The 27,936-nt window shown below is 39.7% G+C and overlaps 2 protein-coding genes across 2 annotated transcripts; both read right to left on the bottom strand.

Annotated features, from left to right (window-relative positions):
* Positions 1–412: 412 nt before the first annotated feature.
* On the bottom strand, positions 413–4,766 carry STARD5 (StAR related lipid transfer domain containing 5). Its single transcript, XM_061371390.1, has 6 exons — positions 4,605–4,766; positions 4,470–4,519; positions 4,202–4,334; positions 3,488–3,605; positions 2,406–2,499; positions 413–1,867 (listed from the first exon to the last, which is right to left on the bottom strand). The coding sequence occupies exons 1-6, from the start codon at positions 4,692–4,694 to the stop codon at positions 1,720–1,722; spliced, it is 633 nt and encodes a 210-aa protein (XP_061227374.1). The 5' UTR covers positions 4,695–4,766; the 3' UTR covers positions 413–1,719.
* Positions 4,767–5,237: 471 nt separating this feature from the next.
* TMC3 (transmembrane channel like 3) lies at positions 5,238–27,936 on the bottom strand. Its single transcript, XM_061371393.1, has 22 exons — positions 26,567–27,936; positions 25,139–25,282; positions 23,931–24,006; positions 21,058–21,139; positions 20,311–20,417; positions 19,198–19,296; positions 18,966–19,108; positions 17,384–17,531; positions 15,749–15,792; positions 15,453–15,600; positions 15,075–15,184; positions 14,858–14,936; positions 14,208–14,453; positions 12,678–12,806; positions 12,035–12,102; positions 11,679–11,807; positions 10,955–11,065; positions 10,403–10,528; positions 8,948–9,026; positions 8,708–8,750; positions 7,326–7,620; positions 5,238–6,847 (listed from the first exon to the last, which is right to left on the bottom strand). Exons 1-22 carry the CDS (start codon positions 26,674–26,676, stop codon positions 6,007–6,009), a joined length of 3,357 nt encoding a protein of 1,118 aa, XP_061227377.1. The 5' UTR covers positions 26,677–27,936; the 3' UTR covers positions 5,238–6,006.

The following is a 27,936-nucleotide window of genomic DNA, read 5'->3' on the forward strand; positions in this document are numbered from 1 at the left end:
AAGCTGTTTGCAAAAGGTTTACTTGCAGAAATAACGAGTGGAGGCCTGAGCTCTGCTTCTTGAACTTTTTGCTGAGATATTGCACTTCATGCCTAATGAGTTTAGTACATTTAGATAAATGTGTACCAGCCTCTGTAATATCAGGGTCCAAATCTCATCAGTGAATTTGTTAGACATCTTACAGAAAGCAGCAATTGGAAATAAGGACTACAAAAGGGCAAAGAAGCTGTGAGGGGAAAGGGTTATCACCAAAACACCTTTACCTACAGCTCTTGGGGAGTGTAAATGGAAGTGAAGGCTTTCCCCTTCCATTCCCTTCAGTTCAGAGAGATACTGGAGGTCTAGGTGGCTTAAGTTTCCTTGATGGGCAATGGTGGGGAACCATTTTAAAGGATGATCCAGGAAAAACAGCAGGATGTAGCAAAAAAAATATTTATTTCATCACATGCATGCAAGTTTTTACATCTTTGTATACAAAGGAGACTAAAAACTGTTTCACTTTAAAATCGATTCCACAGAGTGAGATTCACAGTGGAAGACTGTGTGCAAGTTCATGTCCTATACTAAATATAAAGTAAATACTAGGACAGAAAGCAGAGCACATTAACCTTGTTAATTACTGAGTTACAGCATTAAAATCACAACCTGTATTTAAATTCCTAATTTGGCAATTAGTTTTCCTTTTGTAATTATACATAATACACAGTACCATCTGACATTCCTGCCATAACCAGCACTGTAAGTATTTTCAAAAGCTAGACCCATCACTGGACACAAGATCAGGAGCTGATTTCCCAAGACTGCTGTCAGGCAAACCAGTCTTAGAAAAAAAGCAGCATCCTCATGGCCTGTCAAGACAAAGCTATAAAAAAGATTATTTACCCGTTACAACCTCTCACCACAAGTGAACAAAAAATGTTCAAGTGCAGTTAAAAATTGTCAAGTGCAGTTTAAAAAATGGCAAGTAAAGTGCTTAATCCTCTATTTACTGCCACTATGTCAGTGCAGTTTGTTTCATAACATTGTGGAAATCACTGGTTTTGGTACAGAGGGGAGAAAAGAACAGGGTCTATTTACCAACCCACTGACCTACAAATTCATTTGCATGGCTAGACTTTGATTTATTAAAAAAAAACCCACCTAAGGCATATTTACTATTAGTACTGAAGTCTACTGGAACAAACTAGGATCCTCCAACAATCCAATTTCTTCTGGCTTTTACCATTTGCTGGCTTGGACCCATTGAAGCATCTTAGCAGGTCTAAATGTGCCGGCAGCAAAAGAGCTACCTCTTCTTTTGAGGAAGGACCACTGTTCCACAGGAGCTTCAGAGACAAAACAGGCTGACCTACACCAAGCTAATGCTGTAGTGCTAAGTGGATTTTAGCAATGCTCCTCCTCACAGACAGACAAAGTGAGGCCAAGAACAGATCCAAAATGTACATTATCTCCCTGCAGACAGCCACCAGTGCTGCCTCCAGGACTCTTCCAGCCTCTGGTGTGGTATTTCTCTATGAAAATGAAGGATATAGTATTAGAAAAGAATACATTGCTTTGCATAGACAGATCGAAAACACTGGTTTTAAAGTTCATTGTTCCCCTTTCACTTTTCCTAATATCTTTGCTGGTAGAAAGTCCTGTAGGCCAACTTCCTATTTCTACCCTCAAGCTGCCAGGTTTTTCCCTACCCTCAGCTGGTGAGGTCAGTAGTTGGTCTTGTCATGCTTTTAACTGCTTAACAGCTTTGGTCAGGTTACTGTAAAATCCAGCTATGCTAGCTGGAAAGAAGGAATCCACCACTGTTTGGGGAAGATAGCCACCAAGATCAGTCTGAAAGAAACTGAGGAGTTGAGTCCTGTCTGGTTCCCTGCAAAGACAATAGAAGTGATTTTTATAGCCAGGGGTTTAAGAGCATTAAGAAATTTACAATGACATTTATCTATTGTCTGATTATACATGCTTCTAAATGCTTTTTTTTTAAGCAAACAACAGATATTTATTCCAAATTTCAATGAATGTGACAATCCCCACAAGTCAAATTACAGTTAAACTAGGCCCTAAATTAGGTTTGCGACTGTTCATGAATTATGGCAATGTAATAAACAACCAGACACTCATTTCCCAAAAATTAAGGCCATATTTGTATGTTCTGCTGAATCTCTGCTTAAGAAGTCAACGAGAATCCTACTGTGATGATGGATCCTGTAATATTAAAGACTTCCCTCTAGGAAATGAGGACAGACTAATATTGGACAAAAAAAGAGAACAAAAAGGGCACTCAGTCATAATGATTACCAGTCAAAGGAAGACAGAAACATGCCATTGCCAAGAGGCCATATACACACACCACACAACGGATAAGAAGAGCTTTAGAATATGTAACATTCAAATAGATTGCTTCTTACCCTGGAAGAGGTATACAGAAACAGCCACAGGGATAATTGAAACCTCTCACAAAATTTGGTCTAGGAGGACACAGCGGGTGCTCCACATTGGTTGCTGTAAGAAAAAGCATTCAAGAGAAGTGTCATTTTCCCAGAAGATGATGAAAAGAGTCCTTGGTACTCAAAGCACCAGCTGAGAAGCAAACTCACTATATGAGAATATTTTTAAGAATGAAAGTAGAACCTTTTTAGCATGGGGCTGTGTTATAAAGGCGGTCAGAAGAGGTCATGGAATGGGGAAATCAAAGAAGTGTTTAATTTAGAAGCAATTGTTACTGAGCTCTGAAGTAAGCATTAAGACATTTTGAGGGAGTTTCATTGAACCCATGTGGTTTCAGGGCGCTGCTTTTCTTGAGAGGTCATTCAAGTACTTCCAACAAATCCACGACACGGAGGTATGCAATGCCACTTACTACTGAGAAGCTGCACTCTACCAAGTATATGAATTCCTGGCAAGGCATTCCTGAACAGGATGGGAAAATGGGACAGCTGAACAATGGGGCAATAAAAGCACTCACTTGTAACAGTTAAATAGGATGAAAGTGGAACAAATAAACACCCTTCCATGAAGTGGCAGACCTTTAAATATCAAAATTATTTAGTTGCACAAGAACAATTATTTCAACATACAGGAGTGGTGCATCTATTCAATGACTTCACCAACTAGAGGCAGTGTAGAAAAAAACCAGGATTTAGGCTAAAATGGGACTCCTTTTAGAAAGCTTGCAAATTCTTAAAACAACAACAACAAAACCATACACACACAAACACACATACACCAGTTTTATATAAATTAAATACTTATTCAACCTCAAAATCATAGCAAGAGAAGAAAACACAGGCCAATAATATCATTATCTGAACATTAAGATGACTTATAGACTCCAAGAACAACAATGTAGATAGACCACTAATACTTTTTCTGATAAAATACGATGAGATCAACATCTATGGAACGTTACTTCTTATTTTATATTGATCTCTGGTACCTGCTGGTTATCTCATACCATATTGTGAACACGTTGCGAACACAAGCATCTTACCAGCAGATAGCATTGTCCCGTCTTCAAATTGCTTCATCAGTACCACATCCACAAATTCTCTTGGTGAAATAACCCTCATGAAAGCTGAAGGGGTTGTGGTTCTGCATACAGAGACAGCCTGAAAATCACAAAACAGAGGTATGTCAGTTGATGCTTTCAAAAGCACAGCAGAAAAATCCCAGTATTTTCTGGTACTCTCTCACATACGCTTTCTAAACCGTACCAAAGGGTTCTGTTACACCCTTTGTTGAACAAACTCAAACTGACGCAGCTAAAAAGGCACTATGGTGTACTGATGGACAGGTTAATGGAGAAAAACAGAGTGCTAACACATTGCTTCCAGGTTGATTAAGGCCAGCTACCACAAGGGACGTTGAAAAGCTAAGATAACTAACAACAGTGTAGTCCAGGAATACTTAATGTTAAACACATATTTTATGCCTGAAGTATTTAGCCAAGAATATATTAGTAGCTCTTTTCAGAAAGATAAGCCATTGTTAAGCAAATATATACAATTTACAGAGAAGTAAAAGAAAAAATATTTCTAATCCCAGTAGCACCAGACTGATCCAGACAGAGGCTGTACAACTTCTGGAAGCATTTTTGACTGCCCTGAATTTAATACAGGCTGCACGCCAGAAGGTCGGTGCAGGGCCCAGCGCCCTTGAACACCATGCTGCACTATCACACCAGCACGGTTTTTAAGGAACTTACATCACTGATGACTTCGATGACCTCAAAGTCCTTCACGTTTTGGTCCCACTTGGTCCTGAGCCCTCCGGCCACCGGCTTTATACATTCCCAGACATCCATGGGGCTGGCAGGCAAGATCCCCTCTCCCCTGTACCTGCGGTGGGATGAAATGAATCCAAACCTCGCTGGTCTACCCTTCCCGGCCTCAAACACCCGCGGCAGCAGCACTGGGGGCGATCCCTCACCCCGGCGCCTCGGGAACCAAACGCGGGACGCCGGGCGTACTCACACATTGCCAGCAAACTCCGCGGAAGGTCTCCATGACACCGAAACCTCGCTCTGCGGAAACGGGAAGCTTTCAGCCGCCGGGCCGGGTCAGCCCCCCGGCCCTCCGCAAGCGCCCCGCTGTGCCCTGCCCGCTCACCGTGCGCCGGCAGCCCCGCCAGCCACTGGGGTCCTGCCGGTACAACCCCATCTTCTCGGCCGCCGCCTCGGCGAGCTGCGCGTTGTCCATGGCCGGGAAGGCGGAGCCACCGCTCGGATGCCTCCTATGAGGCCACCGTGCGCACCGCCCCCTTGGGTCGATGGCGGCGGCACCGCCTCCTCACCTGAGGGGCCGGGGCCTGCCGGTTAAGTTCGGCATGCTTAACGGAGGGGAGAGGGCGGCGAGGCCCAGAACACCCATGCAGGCTAGGCCAGAGCCGAGGGTGACTGAAGCGTGGCTCTCCCGGCCCTCGTGTCAGGCAGCAGCCGCAGCCACCAGGCCGCAGGCAGCCGCCCCCGGCCTTCACAACCGGCAGGGAGCCAGGGCAAAGGATGTGCTGTACTCTTACCTAAAGCTGGGACTCACCCACTTCGGACAGGCTGTGATACGGCCATGCTGGTCACACCTCCGTGTGAGGCCAGCGAGACACGGCAGGAGGCCCATCTTCCATGCAGCCCTGGGTGGCATGGCGCAGTGTGGTGAAACCAACTGGAAGGAGACGGCAGCTCTTGCTGAAGGCCAGTGGTCCTTTTATTCCTGTGTAACCCACATCAACATGAAGGAAAAAGAAAAAACAAAAACAACAAACCCAAAATACCGGAACAATCTTCAGAATCCAAAGAAGGTTAAAAATTGGAATGATGTGTTAAAAAAACAGGATAAAAGTAAATTAGGAGTCATGAAGCGAGTTTTTTGAAGCCATGGATAGAAAGTTTTCCACAGGGAAGCTTATGAGGCTGGACTGGGGAATCTTGCCAGGAAATTAATAGACGTAGGATTTCATCCAGAAGTCTGGCATGTATTGCTACTATCAAATAACTCTGATGACCGCGCAGTACACTGAACAAGACTTTTAAACTCACCATTCTCTGTAGTCAACCTATTGCTGATTGGAGATACACCATATTCAAGCAGGGTCGATCAGGGTGTACTGTAAATAGGAAGCTACTTACCTGCTGAATTTATTCAGTGGAAGCATCTTTAGCTGTGACTGTGTCAAAGAGACAAAGAGAGCCTGATACGACATGTTTCTGCACAGCTTTATTGGAAGTGCCCCAAGTACATAGCTTTCAGTTTTCCAGTAGGTGGGGGTTTGGTTTTGAACAGCATAGCAATGAATAATAAATTGGAGTAATTTTCCAAATTTTGGAACTTACTAGTTGTGGTATTAAAGCAGGATACCATCAACAGTAAAACACAAGGCTGACTATGCTTTTCCCACCTTGAGTGGCTACATACACTGTTGTTGCAAAGATTATGCCATAGTTACTCTGGTAGACCTCAAACAGCAACTACAACAAGCTCACGTACATTCAAGACACAGAAAGGCTGGGGTGCTGTCTCAGACATTTGAGCATACTAGTTCATTAGGCTCAGACTTATTTAGGTCAACACTGTTTTTTGGTTTCTTTTTGTTGAGTTTTGACCCAGGCTTCGGATACTTTTCCTTGCTGTGAATGACTTGAATATACTGGTCATTGCCGCTATTCTGCGGATCACTGCTGGATTCAATGGAGATGGAATCAGACTCTGTTAGAGACTGCTCCAGCTTTTGCTTTGATTTTGGTTTCACACGAGGCTCAGGGTAGTTCAGGTGCACTTTCTTATAAGCATATGGAGGCCTATCCAGGTCTAGCTCAAAACCATCATCCCAGGATTTGTAATGCACTCTGGCTAGATCTTTGCTCATAAGAATGTGGCCATCACCATGTTCCCCAATGTAAAACCGTGGTGCTGGGCGAAGATCAGACAGTGAGCGCGGGCGATGAGATCTGTTCATGAATTCTCTACCAAGTTCCTCTTCATCCTCCTCATCTTCGCTGGGATGAGGGGAATACATCTGGTGTGGTGTTCGAACCACATATCTCCTGATGTTTTGTGGGTACAACTCAATAATACCTTCTGGTTCCCCCTTCCTGAAGTGCCTTTGGAGTCGGGAGGTAGAACGCAGCGATTTTTTCCGGGTCTCATTTTCATTAACAAGAAAATACCTGGTAGCATATGGTCTACATTCCACAAAAACAGGAGCTCCTGCCCCAGGGGCATCCGGATTTACCTGCCGGATCCCTTTTCTGAAGAGAGGCTCAGAATGAACATCTTCAGTGTGCTTTTTGAAATTCACTGGTGTGTAGGGCTTTGTTTTAGAGAGATCACTTACACTCCTATGCACAATGCTTGGGTACCTTTGGGATGGGGGAAAAAGAAAGGAGATACTGAGATACACACTTATCTATTAACACAATTAATAAATAAATAAAGTATAAAAAGTTCATTGCTCTGGAAGTCAAACTGTAGATTTAAAGGGTGGAAATTCAGCTAGACCTGCACAGGCATTCTGCACCAAGTTCCTTCACTTTTACTGTGTTCATGGAAAGAGGATCCTGCACAAACATTTTTAGTTGTGTGCCTGAGGGGAAGCCTGGTATTTATCTTCGCTTGAGGTTTCAAAAGTTGTATAATCCCATCTCAATTAAGGGAGAGTTAAAGAGGTGATGTAACCAGCAATCTGGATAGTATCCATGAATGAATCTCCTTTTAAAAAAATTCTTCAGCCATTTTACTATTCCAGACAGTTGGAATACCCAGCTATCTTGTAAATAAACACAGGTATGTCATGGAGCTGCTGAAATAAAAGCCATTTTAAAACCAAAGCAGACTTGCCTGTTTGTGATAAGGTCATTTCTTGGCTTCTGTATACTTGATGCTGAGCAAGCTGGTGTTAAAGACGTTGAAGCTGTGGGAGTTGCATTGATGGGTCTTGCGACATCAGTTGAGGGCACAGTTTGGGGCACAGACTGGGAAATGGTTTGTATTCTGGTGCCTTTGGTCACGGGAGATTCAAAGTTCAGGACACTGCCATTCTTTCGGGGAGTTGAGGACCGAGCAGAAGACTCCTGGGTAATATCAGTTTCTTTCTCTGGTCTCTTGTCATTCCCATCCAGATTTTGGATTCTGGCTAGAAAACAAATTATTACAGGAACCACTGAGGTTTCTAAATTTAGAAGTTGCAGTGGCTTAAATTCGTCCTGCAGTCATGGGGTCCAGTGCTGACAGAACCCACTGTGTTCAGAAAAGAGAAAGTGGTGCCACAGTGGGAGACACAGTGATAAAGGGGTGCTTTGGCATGCTATGGTAAATGGCAGGTGTAGCACTGGGGAACACAGAAAAGACACTGGGTATTGCACTGCAGGATTTTGAAATGGGCAACAAGCCAGTGTCTCTTTTCCAGAGCCCCGTTTAGTACCCAGTGCACACCACTTCCAATATGAAGGTGGCCAAATTCATCAAGCTGGTTCCAGTGTCTGTGGTGGCCACAGCCAAAACCTGAATTTGGCTTCTGTTACAAAGTAAATCTAACTAGGACACATACCTTTTTGCCCTTGATAGTCACTCCTGGTCACTATATTACTATATGTTGGGTATTTCACCATCTGTGTGTCTGCTGAGAGCTATTAGGGTGTTACAGTAGCATTAAAATCAAGCCATAAGGCTACTGAATCATGTCTTTGGCTTGGCAAATTTTTACATGGTTATTTTCACTGGGAGTTATTAGAGGGATGGCATCCTTTGTGTGGTTTCTCATTGCTGAAATCTGAGAAGTGGAAGGTACAGGTTCAGATTCCCTCAGGCACAATAGACAATTAAGTCTGAAATCTTTTCATAGCTGATGAAATATTTCACCATCACGGGTGAAAGAATAGGGGCCATGCCCTATCTCCTCTTCTGTCTGCTAGACTCTGAATTTTACGCAAGGTCTGACGTGATTTGAATCACCAGAGATGCCTCCCAGGTTCTGCCCTGTTGGTGGTAAAAGCAGGAAAGTATACAGTCCAAAGATCCCAGCAGAAACTAGGTGTAAACTACACACCTTGTCTCAGTGCTTCCAAGATTACGTCAAGCTGAGCTCAGAAACCATCTAAAAGGAGGACTTTACAGTAAACAGTTTTTAAAATGTAGTTGAACTTCCCTGTATGAGAAGTCAAAATGTTTTTTAAATACAAGTGCTTCATTAATAGTGGCATTTCTAAAGCTCACTGACTTACCTACTGCCATCTGAACCACCTTTTTCTTATCTTCAGTTCTTTCCTGAAATACATTCAGAAGAATAAGCAGCACTAAATTATTATGGATTAGAGAGTACATTCACTGCTGTGTAAGGACAAAAAAACCCCATAGGATTGGTGTTACACTGTGAAACATTGAAAATTAGAGACTTAATCAGGCTAGTTCCTTAACTGAGGACCCACCAAACTGCATGTAAAAGTACTTTTCCCTGTACTTACTGTTTGGATCTTCATTCTCAGTTGATTGTTGGTGTATTTTAATGATCTTGCAATGCTTTGTAGGTAATAGATCAGCATGCTAGAAATGAAAGAGGTGATTTTGAGTCACTTCAAACATTCCTGACAGTTTTCGCTTTGAGGGTTTGTAGGCCAGCAAAATGATACCCAGGTTTATAGTTGCTGCTTTGTAGTATTTCTTTTATAATGTGATAATGGATGTGGCCTTCTTTCAAGCAAACACACATGGAAAAGAAATGATACTGAACAAAGGATTTAGCAGCACTTTTAATTGTGCCTATGTTTTTGCTGTTTTTTTTTTGCAGGTCTTTTCATTGTGCATATATCCCTGGGTGCATTTCTAGGTGGTTTTTTTTGTTTGTTTCAATTCTGGACATGCTCAAAATGAAAATTTTGATAAACACTTTGTCTTTTTTTCCCAGTCCAAGGTTATGGAACTGAGACAGTAGAATTACAGCTGAGTTTGCACACTCATACCAGTGTAATTTTGTTGACCGACCAGAATAGCACCTTGTTTACACTGGCACAACCAAGATCAATGTTGGCCTGACATAATGGATTACACTGGCTTTCAGATGAGGTAAAGTCTTACAGCTAGACTTCGTACCACAAACACTTACATGTGTGCTTAGCCATCAGTTTGAAGCAGTCAATAGATCTACTTAAATTTGTAAATATGTTCATATTTACATGGCTGGGACAAATTACAAGTAGGAAGTAGAGCTTCAGTCTTTTGGATTTATCTGAAAAGTTCACTGGTGGGACAAACCCTGCATTCATCTGTAGTTTAAAGGCAAAAAATGATACAAAGGTACATGCAAGACTAATGATACTTTGCAGAAGCAAAGTGATTTTCAAACAGCTCAAAATAAATATGAATTCCCAGCTGTGAACAATTATTTAGGAACTAGAGTAAGAAAGAACTACTTCTGGAAAGTCTGCAGCAGGTTATATTACATTAACGCTTAAGAGCAGACCTTCATAATTGATTTATCTTGTCAGAAATCAGGGTGACTGAGTAGCCTCTTTAAATTATAGACTGAGCCCTGTTCACAGTCATAAACTGAACATGATAAAATGGAAAATTAATTTCTGAGGAGCATTTGAGGGGGAAGAAGGATCTTAAAAGTTCCTGGAACCAGCAGCACTGCAAGCCTTGACACAATGTAGGGAACTTGCTCTAACAGTATCCCAGAACAAGAAATTCCTCTTCAAAATTTGATGAAAGTCTTTTTAACATACTCTAATTCCTGTCTGATCCTTATGCCATATAGTCAATAAGGTGTTGTTTTGTTGTGGTTTGTTTTTTTCCCCGACATGCTTAATAAATGACAATAATGCAGTGTTTGCTCCTCAGTATCAGTGTTTAACTCTCCAGAGATAAGGCCAATATTAATACAACCAATTTAACCTGCCTGTGAAAACCAAAGTACTTACAATAATAGTAATAGTGCAGGGAGAACAACCACAGGACTGCTGATGTAAGTAATCACCGTGTTAAACCATGTGGGAAAATCACTTTTAATTGTTTCAGAAACAATATCATATATTTTTTCTTGTCCACTACAGGAAGGAAAGAAATAAATGTAAAATTAAATTGTAAGAAAGCCCTAATGGGGGGGAGGGGGGAAGGAATTTAATAATTATTTGTTTTTTAACAATTTTTCCAAAGCACAAAGGCACTGGCCAGGCTTGGAGGGTGCTTGAATTGAGGCACAAGACAGCGATATGTGCCAGATTGCTCAATGGCACATTACACTGTGTAAACATAAAATAACTGAACCATGATATAAAGCAAAACATCGAGCTTCACTCAGAACATTGACTTATTCACCCAATTAAATCTAAAACTGGCAAAACATCGGCAGCAGCAGAACACTGTCCTATCAGCTTTTTTTTAATTGGTAATTTGGGTATTGAACCCAATGAATTTACTGTGAGAGGATAAAATAAAGTCTTTTCACTTTTCATTTATCCATTATAACTTACCTAAAGGGACCACAGCTTAAAGATGGCTTATATCGGGCAATAGCAAAAATTGTTGGTAACATGCATAAGAACAACATGAACAGCAACATGGCCAAGTAGAAATTATTTGATCTGCAAGAAAATGTAACGTTTCAGATTATACTAATCAGAGAGAAAAACAGAGTAAACAGGAAAGTTGCAAGTTTCTGTCTTCCTAACGAGTTCAAGATCTACATTTCTGAAAGATCAAAATCATTCTGCTATGATTAGAAAGTCTGAACAGACCCAGTTTAAACAGGCTCTTAATGATCAAAATCCTATTTGCACTGTTTTCCAGATACCACTGCTGCAGACAGAGAATGCTTTATGGCACTCTTCAATAAAACCTGACATTAGTGCCCAGTTTTGTTGGGGAGGAAAAAGAACAGTAGCAGATGTTGATTAATCTTAAAAACATGTTCGAAATAAGTGATTCTTAAGAATTAAAGATGCACTAAATTATTTCAATTTTGAGTAAATAATTAAGATATTCACCATGATAGAAAAAAATGGAGAAGCATATTGTGCAACTTCACAAACCCTGCAGTTTCTCACTGTTTTTTTCCACAGACCTTTATTATCAGTATTGTCAAATTTGCCAACTTTCTGGGCTAAAACCTTCTGTTATTTTGCTTCTATGCACAGAATACATTTCTGTTGCCTGCATTTGATTTATTCTTTATCTGTTGTTCTCATTTTGACTAACCGAGATGCTCTGAAAACCTGCTGATGTGGTACATTACACGTTAACACAGCCCAGCTCCTCAGGTACATGAGTCCAATCAACTTGAGAACATTGAATGCTGGTAAGCAAGGTGAAAAGAAAGCTCCCATCCTGGAAAAATAATATATCAGTGCTCAGTGTTGCCAGAAGCAATTTTAATAGTGAAAGAACATAGGAAAAAGAAAACAACAAACCAACAGCTCACCATGAACAGATGATATTATAATAAGGTATAAATGATGGCATTACCAATATCCTACTGGAATAGGTTTCATTGAAAATCATCAGATTAATTTGGTAATCAGCCAACAAAGAAAAATCTCTTCTGGATTACATACCAGATCATTCCTTGGTTGTAGACTAAATGCAGTACATTCTCTGCAATTTTGAATTCTCCATATTCTGGCTGCAAGAAGCACAGTGTAGGATTAATACCTTGTCTTAATCTTTATTTCAGGTCATTTAATTAGAAGCATTTGACAAAATCAGTTTGCAGACAGCTCATAGACTGACATGTCTAGCTGAAATACCAACTTCTGGCAGGCAGTGGGAACACAGTAAAAGCTAGTAAGTGGATTAATTTCTCTCTAGTTTACATCACGTCTTTAGTTAAGGACAAAGAACAGTCCTCGGCCTTTCATACCAACAGCTTCTTGCTAAGCAGATATTACTAGCTGTAGTTTTCTTCAAGGGCTATATGCTTTTGGCTGGGGTCCCATGGACCACTGCATTATGGATAGATGTTACAGATACAGAAAAGATGATGTGGGGGGCAACTCTGTGCTGTCTCGTCTTTGACTCTGGGATGGCTCTGTGATCTTGCTTTGAGAAAGACAAAGATTTTAGCACCATAGCCATGCTTGAGAAAAACATCCAATCTCTTCATTTACCCTGTGCCATTTACCCACTACTTCCCATTTACAGGGAAGGAGCCTAATCATCTTCAGTATCTTAGTTTGATAAAATAAAGACTGTACTTACAAACTTGCTTTCTAGATCCCAGCACCAGCAATCACTTAAATATCGGACACATAGTCCACGGAAAAAATCAATTAGCAGGATGCTTGCGACTGTGAAAATCATGTCGATAATTGAAAGCTTTAGCATCTCCTGAAATACATTATTCACAGGTAATAAGTCATGCTGGAAGCAAATGCATGTGGCTCTTGTTGCATTTGCACTTGTATTTTGGCTCAAGCTTAGTATCCTGATAAAATACGATTTAAATATAAATAATTTCCTTTTAAATTTTTCAGTTTGACAATTCTCTTACTTGTCGTTGATCTAGCAAAGAGAACAAATATAATGAAACTTCCAGCATTCCTTCTGTTGCTTACAGCAATAAAACTCTGGTGATGATGGCTTCAGGCTTTCTTTCAATGACTGCTCTGAAAATTTATCTCCATAAACTGGAATGGGCTGGTTTTTCTACTGTACCCAGTCCTTTTTATTACACTGACTGTTGTGATATGTATTTGCTAAGTGTTTCACAATGACAAATGCTTATTTTTCGTAGAAAACCAAACCCCAGTGGCAGTAGGATCATCAAGCCATAAGAGACCTGTTTACTGCTTGTAAATGAAGGGGTTTTTCCTATATTTAATTGAATCTTAAAAACATACAATTAAATAAAAAGGTTCATTTCCAAACATTTCTAGCCCATTCTGATGGGCAAAAAAAAAAAAAAAAAAAAAAAAACCACAAAAAACACCCAAACAAAGAAGAAAAACACCCAAACAAACAAACAAAAAAAAAAACCCAAACCCAACCAATCAAAAAAGACCCCAAACCAAACCCCAAAACCTACCAACCAAAAAACCCCACAGATGCCATGCACACTAATTCTAAAAATTTCCTGATGATTTGCAACAGGGAAAGTGGCATATGGGAATAGAAATCAGGCTAATAAACCTAGGGGGGTTCTGCTGCTCCAAACAATCAAACAGGACCTTTAATACTGTGCACTCTGGAACAAGGAGCTCAGCAAGTCAGAAGCACAGTATCATCAGTCAGTCTAGTAGCTTAAGCAGACATGAGACACTGACAGTGACCAAAGCACACTGGGATCAAAGGACATCTTGTGTGTGGTTAAAATGTGTTGGTTCCACTGCTAGTTGCTCCAAGTAAAGGGGTCATATGCTTCACACAGAGGGAAGCAAAATTGTCATATTAAGTCTGCAGATTTTCTGCAGTCTAACTGTGAGAACGTGTATATGGCTCTGCAAGGATCTCTGGAGATCTGCCTCTACAGAGCTGACGACATAAACCAAAGACTGCCAAAAGAACATCTGTTCAACACTAAACACATTGTAGATAATAAACAAAAAACAAAGCTTGGATCTGCAGCCATGTAACTTCACACTGACTTTATTTTTCTACACAATCCTTAGCTAAAATCTGGAATTTATATAAAGAAAAGCTCTAAAACTGAACACAGCACAAAGTGATTTTAATATTTTTGACAAATGTGGGTTAGGAATATGTTGATGACATAATAAAACAATTACTTACTTGGCCAACATATGTCTCCCAGCACTGATCCTGCGGATTCTGGGTGTTAGAGTTTAAGGAAACTGTTCTGTTAACCAGTGAGTCAGAGATTGTAATGCCTTGAGTGCGACTCTCTTCCAGTGTGGCAATGCCATTTCCCTTAAAGTGTACGTTGGGAATAGTTGTAGATAAATTGTCTTCTTTAGAAGGAGTTCTAGTTGTTGAGAAGGTGGCAAAATTGCTTGCATTGTGGTTAACATCAGAGTCCTGAAATAATAAATGTCCCAAAAGCTACTTTTTCAACTATATGTACATGCAGATGTCTGTACCTTCTACAGTGCACACACAGAGGCATCTCCTCGTGTATTTTTAAGCAGCAGTTAAGTGACTGGCTTTTTTTTTTTAATTAATTATTAATAGTTAAGCTATGCACAGGAACCTATTTATCATGTTATATCAGCAATCAAATGGATCCAGTTATCAAAAAAAAACCTCCAAGTAGTTGTAAATGAACATTGCAAACTGAACTGAACAACCCTAAATTGTAATGTTTTAATCAATTTCAAACAAATTTTATCAGAATTGATTTATATCACTATCTACATTATGACGCCTATTTATCTGTATAGTCTTCTAGCTTTACACATCAGAGAACATCAAGTTAAACTTACAGTGACACTCATACTGTCCACTTTATCCAGGAGAGCTATGATTAAACTGTAAAGGTTTCCCAGGTATAGAACAAGAACCCTGAAAACAAGAATGAGCATTGTTATACCATTGAATTCTCATACATTGTCTGGTTTGGTTGGACTAAAACATTCTACCAGAACACATCTCTTCCTCCCTTTCTTCTCACATCAATTCTACACTGCTTGATGCCCCTACCTGGCAAGCTGGAAGCGAAGAGTGGTCCTTGGGTGGTACATCTCCAGAGCTGCCACAAGCTCAAAAGCAGAGGGTGCAATCATTGTAATCAGTGACACAACTACGCTTACCTACAGAACAGAAAGATGCATTTTTGTAGCTTTTCATGTGGATCATCTGTGGTGCCATGAGTGAAATAATGCTGATGCACATACTTTGGTGACTGCTTTTCTTGGAAGAGATGCTTTAAGAAGTTATTATTGACATTTGTAATAACAGTACTTATGATCCAGAATTATCAATCTGGAATATCATTTATCAATCTTTATTCCAGACATCTCAGCTTTAAAATTACTAATCCTGATTCTAGCGCAGAAGTGGCATAAAGACACTGCGTACCTCATTTTTTTCCCAAAGAGTCAATTCCTTTTTGGTGCGCTCTAACTTTTGGGATCGATCCACAACAAAGTATATAATGTAAATACTTCCAGCAAGCGAGAGAAGCACAAGGATGTTTGCAATAATTCTTAAGCTTATAGTCACTGCCCTGGAAAAATAAAGACATAGCCAATACAGTAGGTCTCATGACACCAGGGGTCTTTTCTAATATGGGTTTAGAAGTATGAGACAAGCAGATTAGCACTATCTACATTGAAACAATGGTTTGAAAAGTATCTCTGATCTTATATACATACAAGTTTTTGCTTTTCTTCTTTTCCTGCTCTTCCAGTATAGCTTCCTTGAAAGAAAAACAGCATTATCGTTTGAATAGAGTTCAGCAAAAATTGCACATATATTTCACAAAAGATACCAAATATACTAATAAAAAACTTCACATCCTGGAAGTGCAAGTAGATAAATACCTCTCTGCCCCGCACAGCTTTTTAGGAATGATAAGTGAGCTCAAATAGGGAAGATTTCTGAGAAGCTAATATACAGTAATCAGATAACTTGTGCACTTTCAGTCATGCATCGTCAATGGGGTACAACCAGAGACTTGACACTGCCACATCTTTTTGCAGGATCCGTGTGTCAGCACTGTAATACAGAACTGTCAAAAGTTATCCTCAGTCATAGAAATGACTAAGTATCATAGCTTCTTAATTCACCTTTGACACAATTTGAAGTAATTTTGTTCAATGACTTAATGAGAATACACCAAATTTGGGAAATAAATTACTCTTGATGATAACCCCAGCTGTTCTTAAATTCTAAATGGAAAACATCTGTGTTTAAAGTAATTTTCTAATGTTGAGAGAGCTGAAACATGTCCCTAGACCATTTGTTACAGAGACATGAAATAAATCACAGAATTCATAGAATATCTCCAGTTGGAAGGGACTTACAAGGAAAATCTAATCCAATTCCTTGCTCCTTGCAGGACTAACTAAAACTTAACCACATGACTAAGAGCATTCTTCATATGCTCCTTGAACTCTGAACATGCTTGGTGCTGTGACCACTTCCCTGAGCAGTCTGAATAATAGCTGGTAAAATAATGAAGAAATAACAAGAAATTATGCACAGGAAATCATAAACAAGCTTTAATCTTGGACAATCTGGAAAAGGTCTTTTTACAGACATGTAGTGATAGGACAAGGGGTAATGTCTTCAAACTAAAGGTAGATTTAGATTAAACATTAGGAAATAGCTCCTCATTGTGAGGGTGGTGAGGCCCTGGCACAGGTCGCCCAGAGAAGCTGTGGCTACCCCATCCCTTGCAGTGTTCAAGGCGAGGTTGGATGGGACTTGGAGCAACCTGATCTGATGGAAGGTGTCCCTGCCTGTGGTAGGGAGTTAGAACCAGATAATGTTTAAGGTCCCTTCCAACCCAAACCATTCTATGATTCTATGATTCTCAGTAAAAGAGGTAACTAAAGGTTACTGCTATTTAAAAAATCATCTTGCAAAATGTGAGGTGGGGTTCTCCTGCTCCACCTGTTATGAATGAATCCCTAAGGCATAAAACACTTGCTTTGCATAAAAAAATAAAAATTTTATGAAGTTGTATATTTTCCTTAACATGAATTTGATTCTATTACTCAATTAAGTTGCATCTAACTTCTGTCTACCGAAGTTCTTGTCGCACATACAACAGTATTAAATAAAGCTCTTCCAAAGAGGAGCACAGTGGCCTTGCTGGGACAGAATGACAGTGTCAACAAGTTTGATGTGACTGCAATACTACACAGAAATATGATACCCATGCTCCCATAGACAAATAGATGTGTAAATGAATAGGAAATGCAAGGGAACAAGAGGAAAGACTTATATATCTTACCGATTAACAAACAAAACAACTGTAAATAATTTGAGGGTCAGTTGCTCACCCTAATGCTATTAACTATGGCAGCAGCTTTGCTCTCTGCAGCCTCGGGGTTTCCTATTAAATAGTCCCAGGCACAGAACAGTCTCCAACAAAAAGTGTAATTTTCATCAGAGGCACTTGCTAAACTCATTCTTGAGTTTTTTGCCATTCTGTAAAAAAAAAAAAAAAAAAAAAAAAGAAAAGAAATATTCAACTGTTAATGCATGAATATGGGTATGAAGGAAATCACTGGTTTGGCTCAGTGTTTAGCTGCTTTTAGGGCTATCAGAACTTTGCAGCAACTCGTGTCATTGTTGGCAGTGTTCTGAAGAGAATAAAACAGGGTGGGGTTGAGCATGACTTTCCCTTCTATTCTAATGCAGAAGTGACTCACTGTGGAAAGGCATTTTGATATTGACATTCTTTATAGCTGGCAAGTAAGCAAATAAATCTCACCAGAGCATGGACTTAAACATATTTCAATTTTACGATCTCCAGGTAGGATCCTGCTGGAAGATACCACCCACTAAGATCACTGTTACTGTGATTACAAGGTCGTTTGGCAAAACCAGCTATCATGCACAAGATCTGTTTGTTTCCTGTATTGTTATCACCCTCAAAATACGTGTTATTGTCAAATAGAAACCCAGTGTCCTTTCACAGACCTTGGGAAAAAGAAAGAAAACCCCATCTACTCATCTCAGATAGGCAAGATAGCAGAATATTGCAAAGCATGAAAAATGAAATGAAAATTAATAGCTTATGAAAGGGCATCCAAAAGGACAGCATCAAAAAGGGAACTGTAAGCAGCTAAGCGAAGAGTCAGTGAGCTAAGGCAGAAGGGGAAGGGCTAATCATATCCAGAAACTGCAAGTGTGTAGATCAGTGCCAAACATACCGGTGGCCCTTGGCACAAACCAGCAGGTAGAATAAAAATAAATGAAAAGGGAAAGTTTGACATCAAAACTGAGAATTGTTACAGGCAGTGCTCAAAATGTCCCTGGACTGCATTGTGACAGGTAATAGGTATCCAGAAGGGAAATGAAAGCAGATCAGGAGAGGATAGAGTGACCTTGCTCCTCTACAAGCAATGCACATTCCTGGATTTATGGTCAGCACTCGCAGCCTTGCTCTCTTTGCTAACTCCTACTCCTGGCCCTTCAACAACGAAGAAATGAAGCTTACATTTGAAGGGGTGCCACATACGAGCTGAAATAACGCAAATTATATTACAACTAGGAGGGGGTTTTGTACTTGTATTTCAATAGATGGGAATAATAATGCTGAAAGCATTATAGTTAAAATGTAAATTTTTGTCATAGCAATATTTATACCAGAAAAGAGGAAAATAGAAAGGACCTCAATGAGTGTCAGACTTTATACAAACACAAAACACACAGATCATTTCCTTTGTGACCCTCCTGTTATAGACTGGGATATTGAAGAGAGACGATAGCAAGATGAAGAGAAAGCTAAATTAAACAGAGCCTGCCTCCCTGATATTAGCAGACTTGACCAGATTAATAGAACTATGCAGAATAAATACGCCATTATGATTGCCTGAACACACAAGCTTATTAACAGCAATAAATGGGAAGTCTTACTTTTTTAAGAGAATGATGAAGCTGTAAGCAAACACTGCCATTCCAACAAGGAAGTAGGCAAGAGGCAGCCGATACCCAGCTTTCCCAATCTTCCTGTCATGACCGTAGTAGCCATAAAACAAAACAGAGTACTGGAGGTAGCCCTGCAAAGACCAGAGACTGTAAATAAGAGCAGTAACTAATGATAACAACATAATAACAGTGAAACAATAAAGAGTGGTTTTAGTCTTGCCCCTAGTGACCAGATGGTGTCCAGGTCTTGAGCAGATTTAACACGCTCCTCAGGAATGGTCTTTCTGTCTGTGGTGCCAAACGCTGCCCCGGCCAGTAGCTGGGAAAGAGAGAGGAGGTCTCAGACACTGTGTGAGCCCATCTGACCCACTGGTGCCCAGCAGAACCCACCAAGAGCTGCCCGCACAGATGATACTACCAGGAGAGTGAGTATTAGGACTCTCCTTGTTCTAAACTAGAAACTCCATGAGAAATCCTGCATTCAACTCCCACTTAACCAGGTGGGTTGTTCGTTTTTGCTATCTGTGGTTTACCAATGAGGAAATTTAGTGCTCTGTAGACATCTTCGAAATGGCTGAGAAATGGAAAGAGATAACTAAAGCCAGTAACAAAATAGCTTTAGAACCTATGTTCATTTTAAGCATTTTAAAATTAAACATGGCAGTGTTTGATCTCAGAATGATATTTCAAAATTACATCTACTTTAAAAAAAAATCGAAAAAAAATAAAAAAAATTAAGTAAATGCCCTTTTTATTTCAGTTTACTTTTTATTTTTCCTGGGGGTACAATTTCTTTTTTGCCTTAGCTAAAATGTTGTCTGATAACATTATTAAAGCTCAGATTAGGTGAAGCGAAATAATGTTTATGAATAATTTAACAAAGTTCACAACTAGCCTTACTTGCATGCAGAAGCAAACAAAGTTGTGGCTGTTCAGAACATCTAGAAAATAAGTTCTGATGGACAGTAATCCAGAGCCTGGAGAGGGATGTTATATTTTCTGCCTGTAAATGACACTGACAGGACTTGAATGTGCTCAGTACCAACTACAGCTTTTAGGATTTGTTTCTCCATTTTAGTAATCAGATAAAAATATATTCTGTAAAAGCATTAGTACCATGTTGACAGAATATCACCTCTTAACACTGATAGCAACATTCTCTTCTCATTTGGCAGATAAAATCCCTCTTAGCAGGTGAATTCATTTTTAAATAATTCATTTTAAATTGTACATTGCAAACTGATGTACGCATGTAAGTGTGGCATTTACTTAATTTGGAAAGTAAAGTGCAGCAGTAGGCATTTTTATGTAAATATTAACAGCATGTTCTTACCTCTGGTAAGACTACAAATGCTCCTGTCATTATAGTAAGTACAATATTGATTCCAAACAGCCATCTCAGGAAGATGAAGTAAGAGGCTACTCCAGACCCAAAATGACCTTAAACCACAGAAAAGTTATCTGAGCTACACAGTCTATAAAAGCTCTTATCATTTATTCATTAAGTATTATTTGAATACTACAATAATGGAAAAACCTTTCTTATTCATGCAGGACATACAGCAGAGAAAATGTTAGTTTGTCATTGAAGAAAATAATTCCAATACAAACTCTGTTCGGGAAGTCCCACAATTACCAGCAGCGTTTAAGCAAGGAGCACGGAGGTGTGACCTAATTGCTATGTAATGTTAAGGCCTGCTTTAATTCAGCTGAAAGATTCAAGGGCTGGTGACGCAGGTTACAACCACACTTGACCCTGGGCAGATCTGGGGATGCTGGCCCAACGATGCTGCCCCAAGGAGTCTGATAAACTATAACCAAATCTCACTGCATTTTCAGAACCACAATAGGACAAATTACACTTTTTAAAAGCTAGCCCCCACCGAGACCATAAATGAGAATGGTGCAGTGTCTAAAGCACCAAGAAGAAAAAACAGTTTTAAATGAAAACGAAACTGCTGAAAGTGTGCATTTAACTCTCCCAAATATTATTTAATTCAGTGAATTAAAAAATGAACTCTAACACTCAGCATTTTAAAAAGTGCTTTGCTGTACGATACCATTAAGTCTTTATACTTACTTTCTATTTTCTTTATTCTCATTTCCCAAGGAATAAAAATGACCACAAAATTATATGCAAGTCGAATAAACTTTCTCCAAAGCTGAGCAAAAAGCAGAGAAATGAGAAACATGACAGTTATGCATGTAAAAAAAACAACCAACCAACCAAAAAATCCCAAGCAAATTCAGAATATTTTGCTCATATGTCTCATATCACAAAAAGTATTGCAAACATGAATAACTAAGATCTTGGAGCATGTTTGAGAGTACAGTCAGGCACCACCAATCTACATCTTTTACACATAAAGACCATGAGGAGCCAACAGAAGGAAGCCAACAGGTGCCATTCCCTGTCGCCCTTGGTGGCTGTGGAGGAGAACTGCAGAGAAGGGCCAGGCAGCAGCTCCAGGCAGCTGAAGTCATCCATGTTGAGTCCTGCCGAGACACATCGCCTCCCTATAGTTTATGAAGGAATCCCACTGCACTACCAGTAATAAGTTTGACTTCTAGGATAAACAAATGAATAACTAACTAGAAATTTTAGAGAATCATAATGCCTAAGAAAAAAATTTCTAGAAGGAAAACTTAGGTTTTGTATTCAACAGCAGCAAATTCAACTGTTATATTCTCAGCTGACACCAGTAGAAAACCTGCAGTTACATTTTCTAGAGAATTTATTCAAACTCAACTTTTTGCACAGTCGCAGGAAAGCATCTTCCTGCAGACACTGGGCTGTACATACACGTGGGAGAAGAAACAAAATCTGCATGTGCAAAATTGAGTGCGGTTTTGGATGTGTTGAATTAGAGCTATAACATTACTGTATCAACAAAAATAATATTTATATATTGTGCACTATAAAGTTTTTTTAGTACAGCTAGATATTAAAAAAAACCCCAACCCTATATTTTGGGCGGCAGCAGTGTCAATATTGTATGATGTAATCTAATCTTCTAGATCAAAGAGGAATAAATAACATTTTAGTTGCTGAATATATTATCAGTCTCTTTGCCCAAAGTTAATTAATTTTTATGGTGCTGTGGGTATTTTATTGCATGAAAGGGAGTGTTTTAATTAGACAAAGAAATTGTGAATGCTGTGAGTTGCATGGAAATTGTTGGGATGGTTACTTTCATTTGAAAACAGTGGGCACCGGGCTGAGAAAGGAATCAAGCTGCTTGTGCCAGTTGTACTGGAGGTTTAGAAAATACACAAAAATGTCCATGTGGGAGTAGTATTTGTTAAAATTGTAAGATAGCTGTCACCTCTTTTCTTACCCACTGCATACCTGAACAGGTAATTTATGCTCTTAGAATCCAGAGTATGGGCATCTGGCATTAATGGAAAATGTAAAATTACTTGAAAAAGTAAAAAAATACAAAAAAATAATTGAACTGAGAAGGAAAAAAACCAAGAAACCCCACAGCCTTCCATGTTTATTTTCGTAAGTAATAGCATGAATGGATTGTCCAATTATGAACAGTGTGTATTTTGCAAAGTTTAAAAACTCATTTAAAAATGTATACACTTACAGTTGCATTTTGCTCTTAGTACATGTTCGACCACTGAATTCTTAATTCTGATAATATAGTGCTTGTTTTGCTGTGCCACAATTCCTGTCTCCTTGGTCACCATGCTATTTTCTAAGAAAATACATGAAAATGAAACCCTTCCAATTAAAAACCAAAACACAACTCATTCTGTTGCATTTGCCAAATTTAGTCCTGATGTACTGATGCAAAGGCTATATTCCCTAATTTGTGCTGGGGAAAAAAAAAAAAGAACACTTCCCCTACACATAATGAGCGGTGCTGAATTATATCCCTGTGCTGAGTATCTTCAAATACACACAACAGAGGTAATTAGTTTAGATACAAACTTTTATTCACTGTGAACTCTAAGATGAAAACCTCTGTGTTTTATAGGAAGGGGAATATGAGCAAGTAATGAGCCCAATCTCTGATTTACTGACATAAATTGCAGACCCTTAGCACTTCTCTTTCTAGGTAACACCCTAATCCTACTCAGGTCAAAGGCAATACCCAGTATTTGTTTTGACAGCATTTGTTACTTTCAGTGCATTTGCCACACACGCAAAGGCAGAACAAGGATAAATGATTCTTTCCTAGCTTAGAAAGTGGTACTGTAAACCTTTGCTGCAGGCCAATATAACAGAAAAACAAATACATATACAGCCTTTCACTGCTTCACGTGAATAAACCACATGATGTTCTATTTTACTGTTACAACCCTGCCTTTTTGAATGACGATAAGTTAATCATTAAAAATCTGCTCATTATGATGACAAAAATATTCTTGACTACTTACATGACTAAAGATCTCTCCTCTGCTAGTTGTATATTAGGGACAATTTCCTGGATGTTATTAATTTCCAGGAATTATGGCCAGGGTCTATTTTCAGTGGTGTAAATAGATTTGCTAAGATTAGATTCAAATTATTTAAGCATTATGCAAGCAAAAATCTTCTTTAACTATGTATTATAACCTATTGTCTTCCAAACTAAAAGCTAGACACATTTTTCATACTAAACTATTGATCTGTGGCCCCAGAGTCTGATGAAATAGCTCTTCAGAGAATACTGGCATTGTGGTGTTGGCATCAGTTTTTGTAAATTATTTGAGAAGGAAGTGTATACTGTGTTCATAGAAGGACCATCCCTCAACACATGAAATGAGTCTGCAAGAATGTAATTAATAAATTCACAATATGGAAAAAAAAGAAAGCAGCAGCTTTAAACTGCTTTTCCCTCCCTTGACACTGTTCCTGAGTCGGAGATCAGGACTGCAGAGCAAACGTGTGCTTCTAAGAATGAAATCTGCAGGTGACTGTTGTATAGAAAAGAGCTGTAATTTAATAAAAAGCAGGTGTACCTCTGCCCCAGCAGCTTGGTAACCTCTTGTTCTAGTGAGCCTCCCTTCATACTTCAGCACAATCTCCTTCGCCTGTCTGCACAAAAAGGGGGAATTCAGTCAATATTGATCCATTACATGGAGCCCCTTATTCCGTGCAAGTGGCAACTATCAAAGGTATCAAATGCTCAAAAATACAATCGTGGATTTTCTCACCAATAAACCCTTATCCAAACAAAGTTTTTTTCTTTTCCTGCTGAGGATTTACTGATACTGTATAACCACTGAGAATTTTTAATGAGAAAACTCAGCATTCAAAAGTTTGACTGCAGGAAGAGTTTTCTATTCCTCTATTTTTTTTAATCTGTCCTTTTGATTCAAACTCTGGTGCAACCCAAATGAGTAAAATTCAAAGATCACCATTATGGTCTGGTGAATCTCATGTAAATACTAACACCTCTTCTGCAAACATGGTGTAGCGCTCTTGTAAGAAGCAAAGAGGTGCAGTATTCATCTAGTCATATGCAGTCTTTGACCTCAGCAGAAGGGGGATGGTGAACACCAAAATCTCATCAAGAATAAAAAGGCATCAAGTCACAGACTCTGCCTGAGGAAAGTCCCTCTTTGCTTTGAAGATTGCAAAGGGTCTTCACTGCTGCTAGGGATTCCTTATGACTAAAACGGCATCCTAGAATATACAGAGGCTTATGAGAAAGATGTCAGATAATAAAGAAAAATAAAGTAAGCCCGAGACAGATCATTCATTATGTATTAACTGGAGATTTTGATCAGCTTCTGCTTTCATACCATGCAATTACCTTTAAAACAGTAGACTGCTTTTCCTTTTTGGGACAGAGTGAAACAGTTTAGCTTAAAAATGTATTACTGAGCATTACCAACAGCCTCTCCTTAGACTACTGAATAGCTGACACACTATTTTAATAGCTAATAGCCAAAGTGTGGTTTCAGTCTCTCTTTTCTGCACAGTCACTGTCTAAGGGGAGCCACAGGCATGCAGAAGAGACAACTTCACCTGGAGACTTTCCAACCCAAGGCTGCTGCCTTCGGCCAGCCCTTGGATCTTGTCAGAGCTCCCTCAGAGCATGCTTTCCTAGCAGCTCTTAATCATTTCTGTGCATAGTCCCTTCCAGGGTACACTGAAATAGAATCTCCTAAGGCTGGAAGCACTGTCATAGGGAGATTGAAAGCTTTGGTGCAAACACCTTTACCTGAGTGCTCTCAGCTTCTGCCTCATTGGCCACGGCCGGCAGCGGATATTGGACATAATCTCCTTCTGGTATTGGATATTCTGGAAGACCTGCTCTGGATCATGGCTCTCAGCCTTTTCTTCACTGATATCTTCATCTGAGTTGCTGACAGCCCAACACACACCCCATGAGAGGAAAAACAAGACAAATTTTTCCCATTCAGATCTCCAGCAGACTGTGGATTTGCACAGGATCTAACCTCTTAGAGCAATATAAAAGCAGCGAGCTTGGGAACTCGCACAACTTTACTCTTTTAAGGTTGATGAATAATTTGGATGATTCCCCTATCTCCAGGATGTGCCTCTTTCCCTCCTCACCACTTGCTGCTCAGTCATAAATTATCTCTATTCCCCAGCACAAATCCCAGTCTTTCTTTCCAAGCTTTTCCAGCCATAGAGCTTGTACACCATGCTCGCAAGACATTCTGTATATTTTTCTAGAACAAAGTGCTGTCTAAACGTTTCCAGCAAAAGCGCTGACGATCATTTATTCACTACTGGTGCTGGGCTTTTTTGTTTATTGTAATAATGATAAAATATTTTCCTGTTAAAATGGGAGGACAAATGCTTAAGTCACGCTCACCCTTTGTTGCTCCTCCCTGCTGAAAGGGATGGGAGTGTGGGACTCCACACACCACAGATTACTTGTCCCTGTTAAAAAGATTCATGTGCTTTGATGCAGATTTCTGTGGATGATGATTATTAAATCATCTTTTCTGATGCTGTCACCACCTTTGGCAAGCTACAGCTCTTGCAATTCTGTATCTGAAACAGGCTGTTGTATATGAAACAGCAGCAATATTCATTCTCGCACAGGCTTAGGTCTATAAACCTATGGTGACTTTTGCCCCTGAATGAAATGAAGGGATCTGAAGTACTTCAACAACCACCAGCTGGGAAGTTTTCTAACTGTATTGCTATATACTTGTTGGGAAAGTTCCCTGCAATTTTGCTGAAGAAGCAACACCTTTTAATCACTTAAAAATAAATCATAAACTAAAGCATGCCTTGTAAGAACATTCAATGACATACTTCCTCAGACCACTAACCACCAGTACACAGTCTTGTCCCCTCAGTCACAGGGGATATTTGAGGGAAATGTACAATTACACAGGAAAAGTATTGAGAGATTTCTTACCCTGCTATACCCCAAACTCATTGGAGTCACATTGTTTTATGTACAGCATTTATGTTGCAGCATAGAACATGACTCTTGTGAAAATAAAAGAGGATTGAAATACATCTAAAGACAGAGAAAAGAATGAATTTTCTCATGCTCCTTTCCATGTTAAAACAAAAACCACACTGTCTACATCAAAGTAAAAAGACAAGATCCTATTTCTGGGCTAGATAAGGGAGATTTGCTCTTCAGGAGAGGAGAGTCTCTTACCTGTGGGGTGGCTCCTGGTAGGTGTAGATGCTGGCGTGCCGCTTCACTGTGCGATACTTCTTGCAGGACTTGGCAGTTTTCACTGCAGCAGAGCCTGTCGCTGCTGCCATGGGGGCAGGTGAAACTCTGCCACACGAGAAGGAAGCCTTCAGCTTGCCGTCAGACGTCTCATATGCAGCCAAATGTTATTAAGTAAAGAGCAGTGAGCGACTGCAAGCCCTGCCGAGCAGAGGATTGCTGCCTGCGCCTGGTGCTCCAGCCGTGGAGAGGACCTTAAAGAGGCAGTGCACAGCAGTCCTGGCCAGGGTGCTTCTAAGTGGGATGCCCAGAAGTAAGGTAGGGAGCAGAGTCCAAGAGTGGGCCAGCTGCAGGGTTTAATTCAATGAGGTATTCCCTCAAAATGTCATCCCACCACACTGGTCTGATCTGAGTGATGTTTCCAACATCAATGTACTGTTGACATCTGTGCTTCATGTGCTTGAGACAATATTCTTCTTGGATAAAGTAAGATAGTTTGCATTTTGGCTTTTACTAACAGAGAAAAACACAATGCCATTCTCCCACAGGACTTCCAGATCCTCTCCTAGAGGACAGCCCTGACAGAACATCATGATGCTACTTTCCTGGGCCCTGTACCCAACCTCTCAGTATTCATTATACCTAAATTTATGGCTTTTCTCTTGGAGGTATCAAAACACTTGCTACCCAGGCAAGAACAGATTACCAAGCAATTCACTGTTTCTTGGCAGTTGTAATATCTCAATTATGTTCCATTAATCAACTGTATCAGTCATTGCTGTATCATCTTTAGCATTTACTGTAAGTACTGACTAGATTAGTGATAACAATAATGGTTATTCACAGAGATAAAGCACTGCAAAAAATGACCATCTGTTGCTCATTTCATTTCTTCAGCTCTACTGAACTATTTGTTACAAAATTAATTTAATAGATATGAAAACACAGAATCTCTTTAAAGATAATGTATGGACTGGTACTGTGAGCATGAAGAATAAGGATGGCATTCCTGCATTTCACAGGAATGATGCACTCAATGCCTATCATATAATGCTTACATATTTTTACATCACTAACTAGCATCATATGAGCATAAACTTCCCAATTCAGTCAAAGTATTCATGTCCATGATAACACTGATAGAAAAAAAACAACCTAGTTTTCAGTTTTGACTGTCTCAACCAAAATAGAGTAGCAATAGTTTTTGCTCAGTTACATCAACTCAAGAGGTAACCCATCCATTTAACCCAAGGTTAAGCACTGGGCAGCTGACATGCTGCACTTGCCAGCAGTTGTATATTCATGAGGTAGAGTCCCCTGACACCATTCCTGTAGTCAGCATCACCACCACC

Source organism: Neopsephotus bourkii, unplaced genomic scaffold, assembly GCF_033783945.1.
Source record: "Neopsephotus bourkii isolate Nb327-2 ecotype Australia unplaced genomic scaffold, CSIRO-AGI_Nbou_v1 NB_1572, whole genome shotgun sequence".
Taxonomy (NCBI): domain Eukaryota; kingdom Metazoa; phylum Chordata; class Aves; order Psittaciformes; family Psittacidae; genus Neopsephotus; species Neopsephotus bourkii.

What these genes read in the sequence shown, in the direction of transcription:
- STARD5 (XM_061371390.1), bottom strand. Translation starts at nt 4,694, where the DNA reads ATGGACAACGCGCAGCTCGCCGAGGCGGCGGCCGAGAAGATGGGGTTG. An exon ending in GGCGGGGCTGCCGGCGCACG is followed by an intron (nt 4,520 to 4,604) that starts GTGAGCGGGCAG and finishes CCGTTTCCGCAG; the next exon opens with AGCGAGGTTTCGGTGTCATG. An exon ending in CGGGACAATGCTATCTGCTG is followed by an intron (nt 2,500 to 3,487) that starts GTAAGATGCTTG and finishes TTTTTCTTACAG; the next exon opens with CAACCAATGTGGAGCACCCG.
- TMC3 (XM_061371393.1), bottom strand. Translation starts at nt 26,676, where the DNA reads ATGGCAGCAGCGACAGGCTCTGCTGCAGTGAAAACTGCCAAGTCCTGC. An exon ending in CTCTTTGGGAAAAAAATGAG is followed by an intron (nt 15,185 to 15,452) that starts GTACGCAGTGTC and finishes TCTGTTCTGTAG; the next exon opens with GTAAGCGTAGTTGTGTCACT. An exon ending in GGGATCTAGAAAGCAAGTTT is followed by an intron (nt 12,103 to 12,677) that starts GTAAGTACAGTC and finishes TGCTTCTTGCAG; the next exon opens with CCAGAATATGGAGAATTCAA.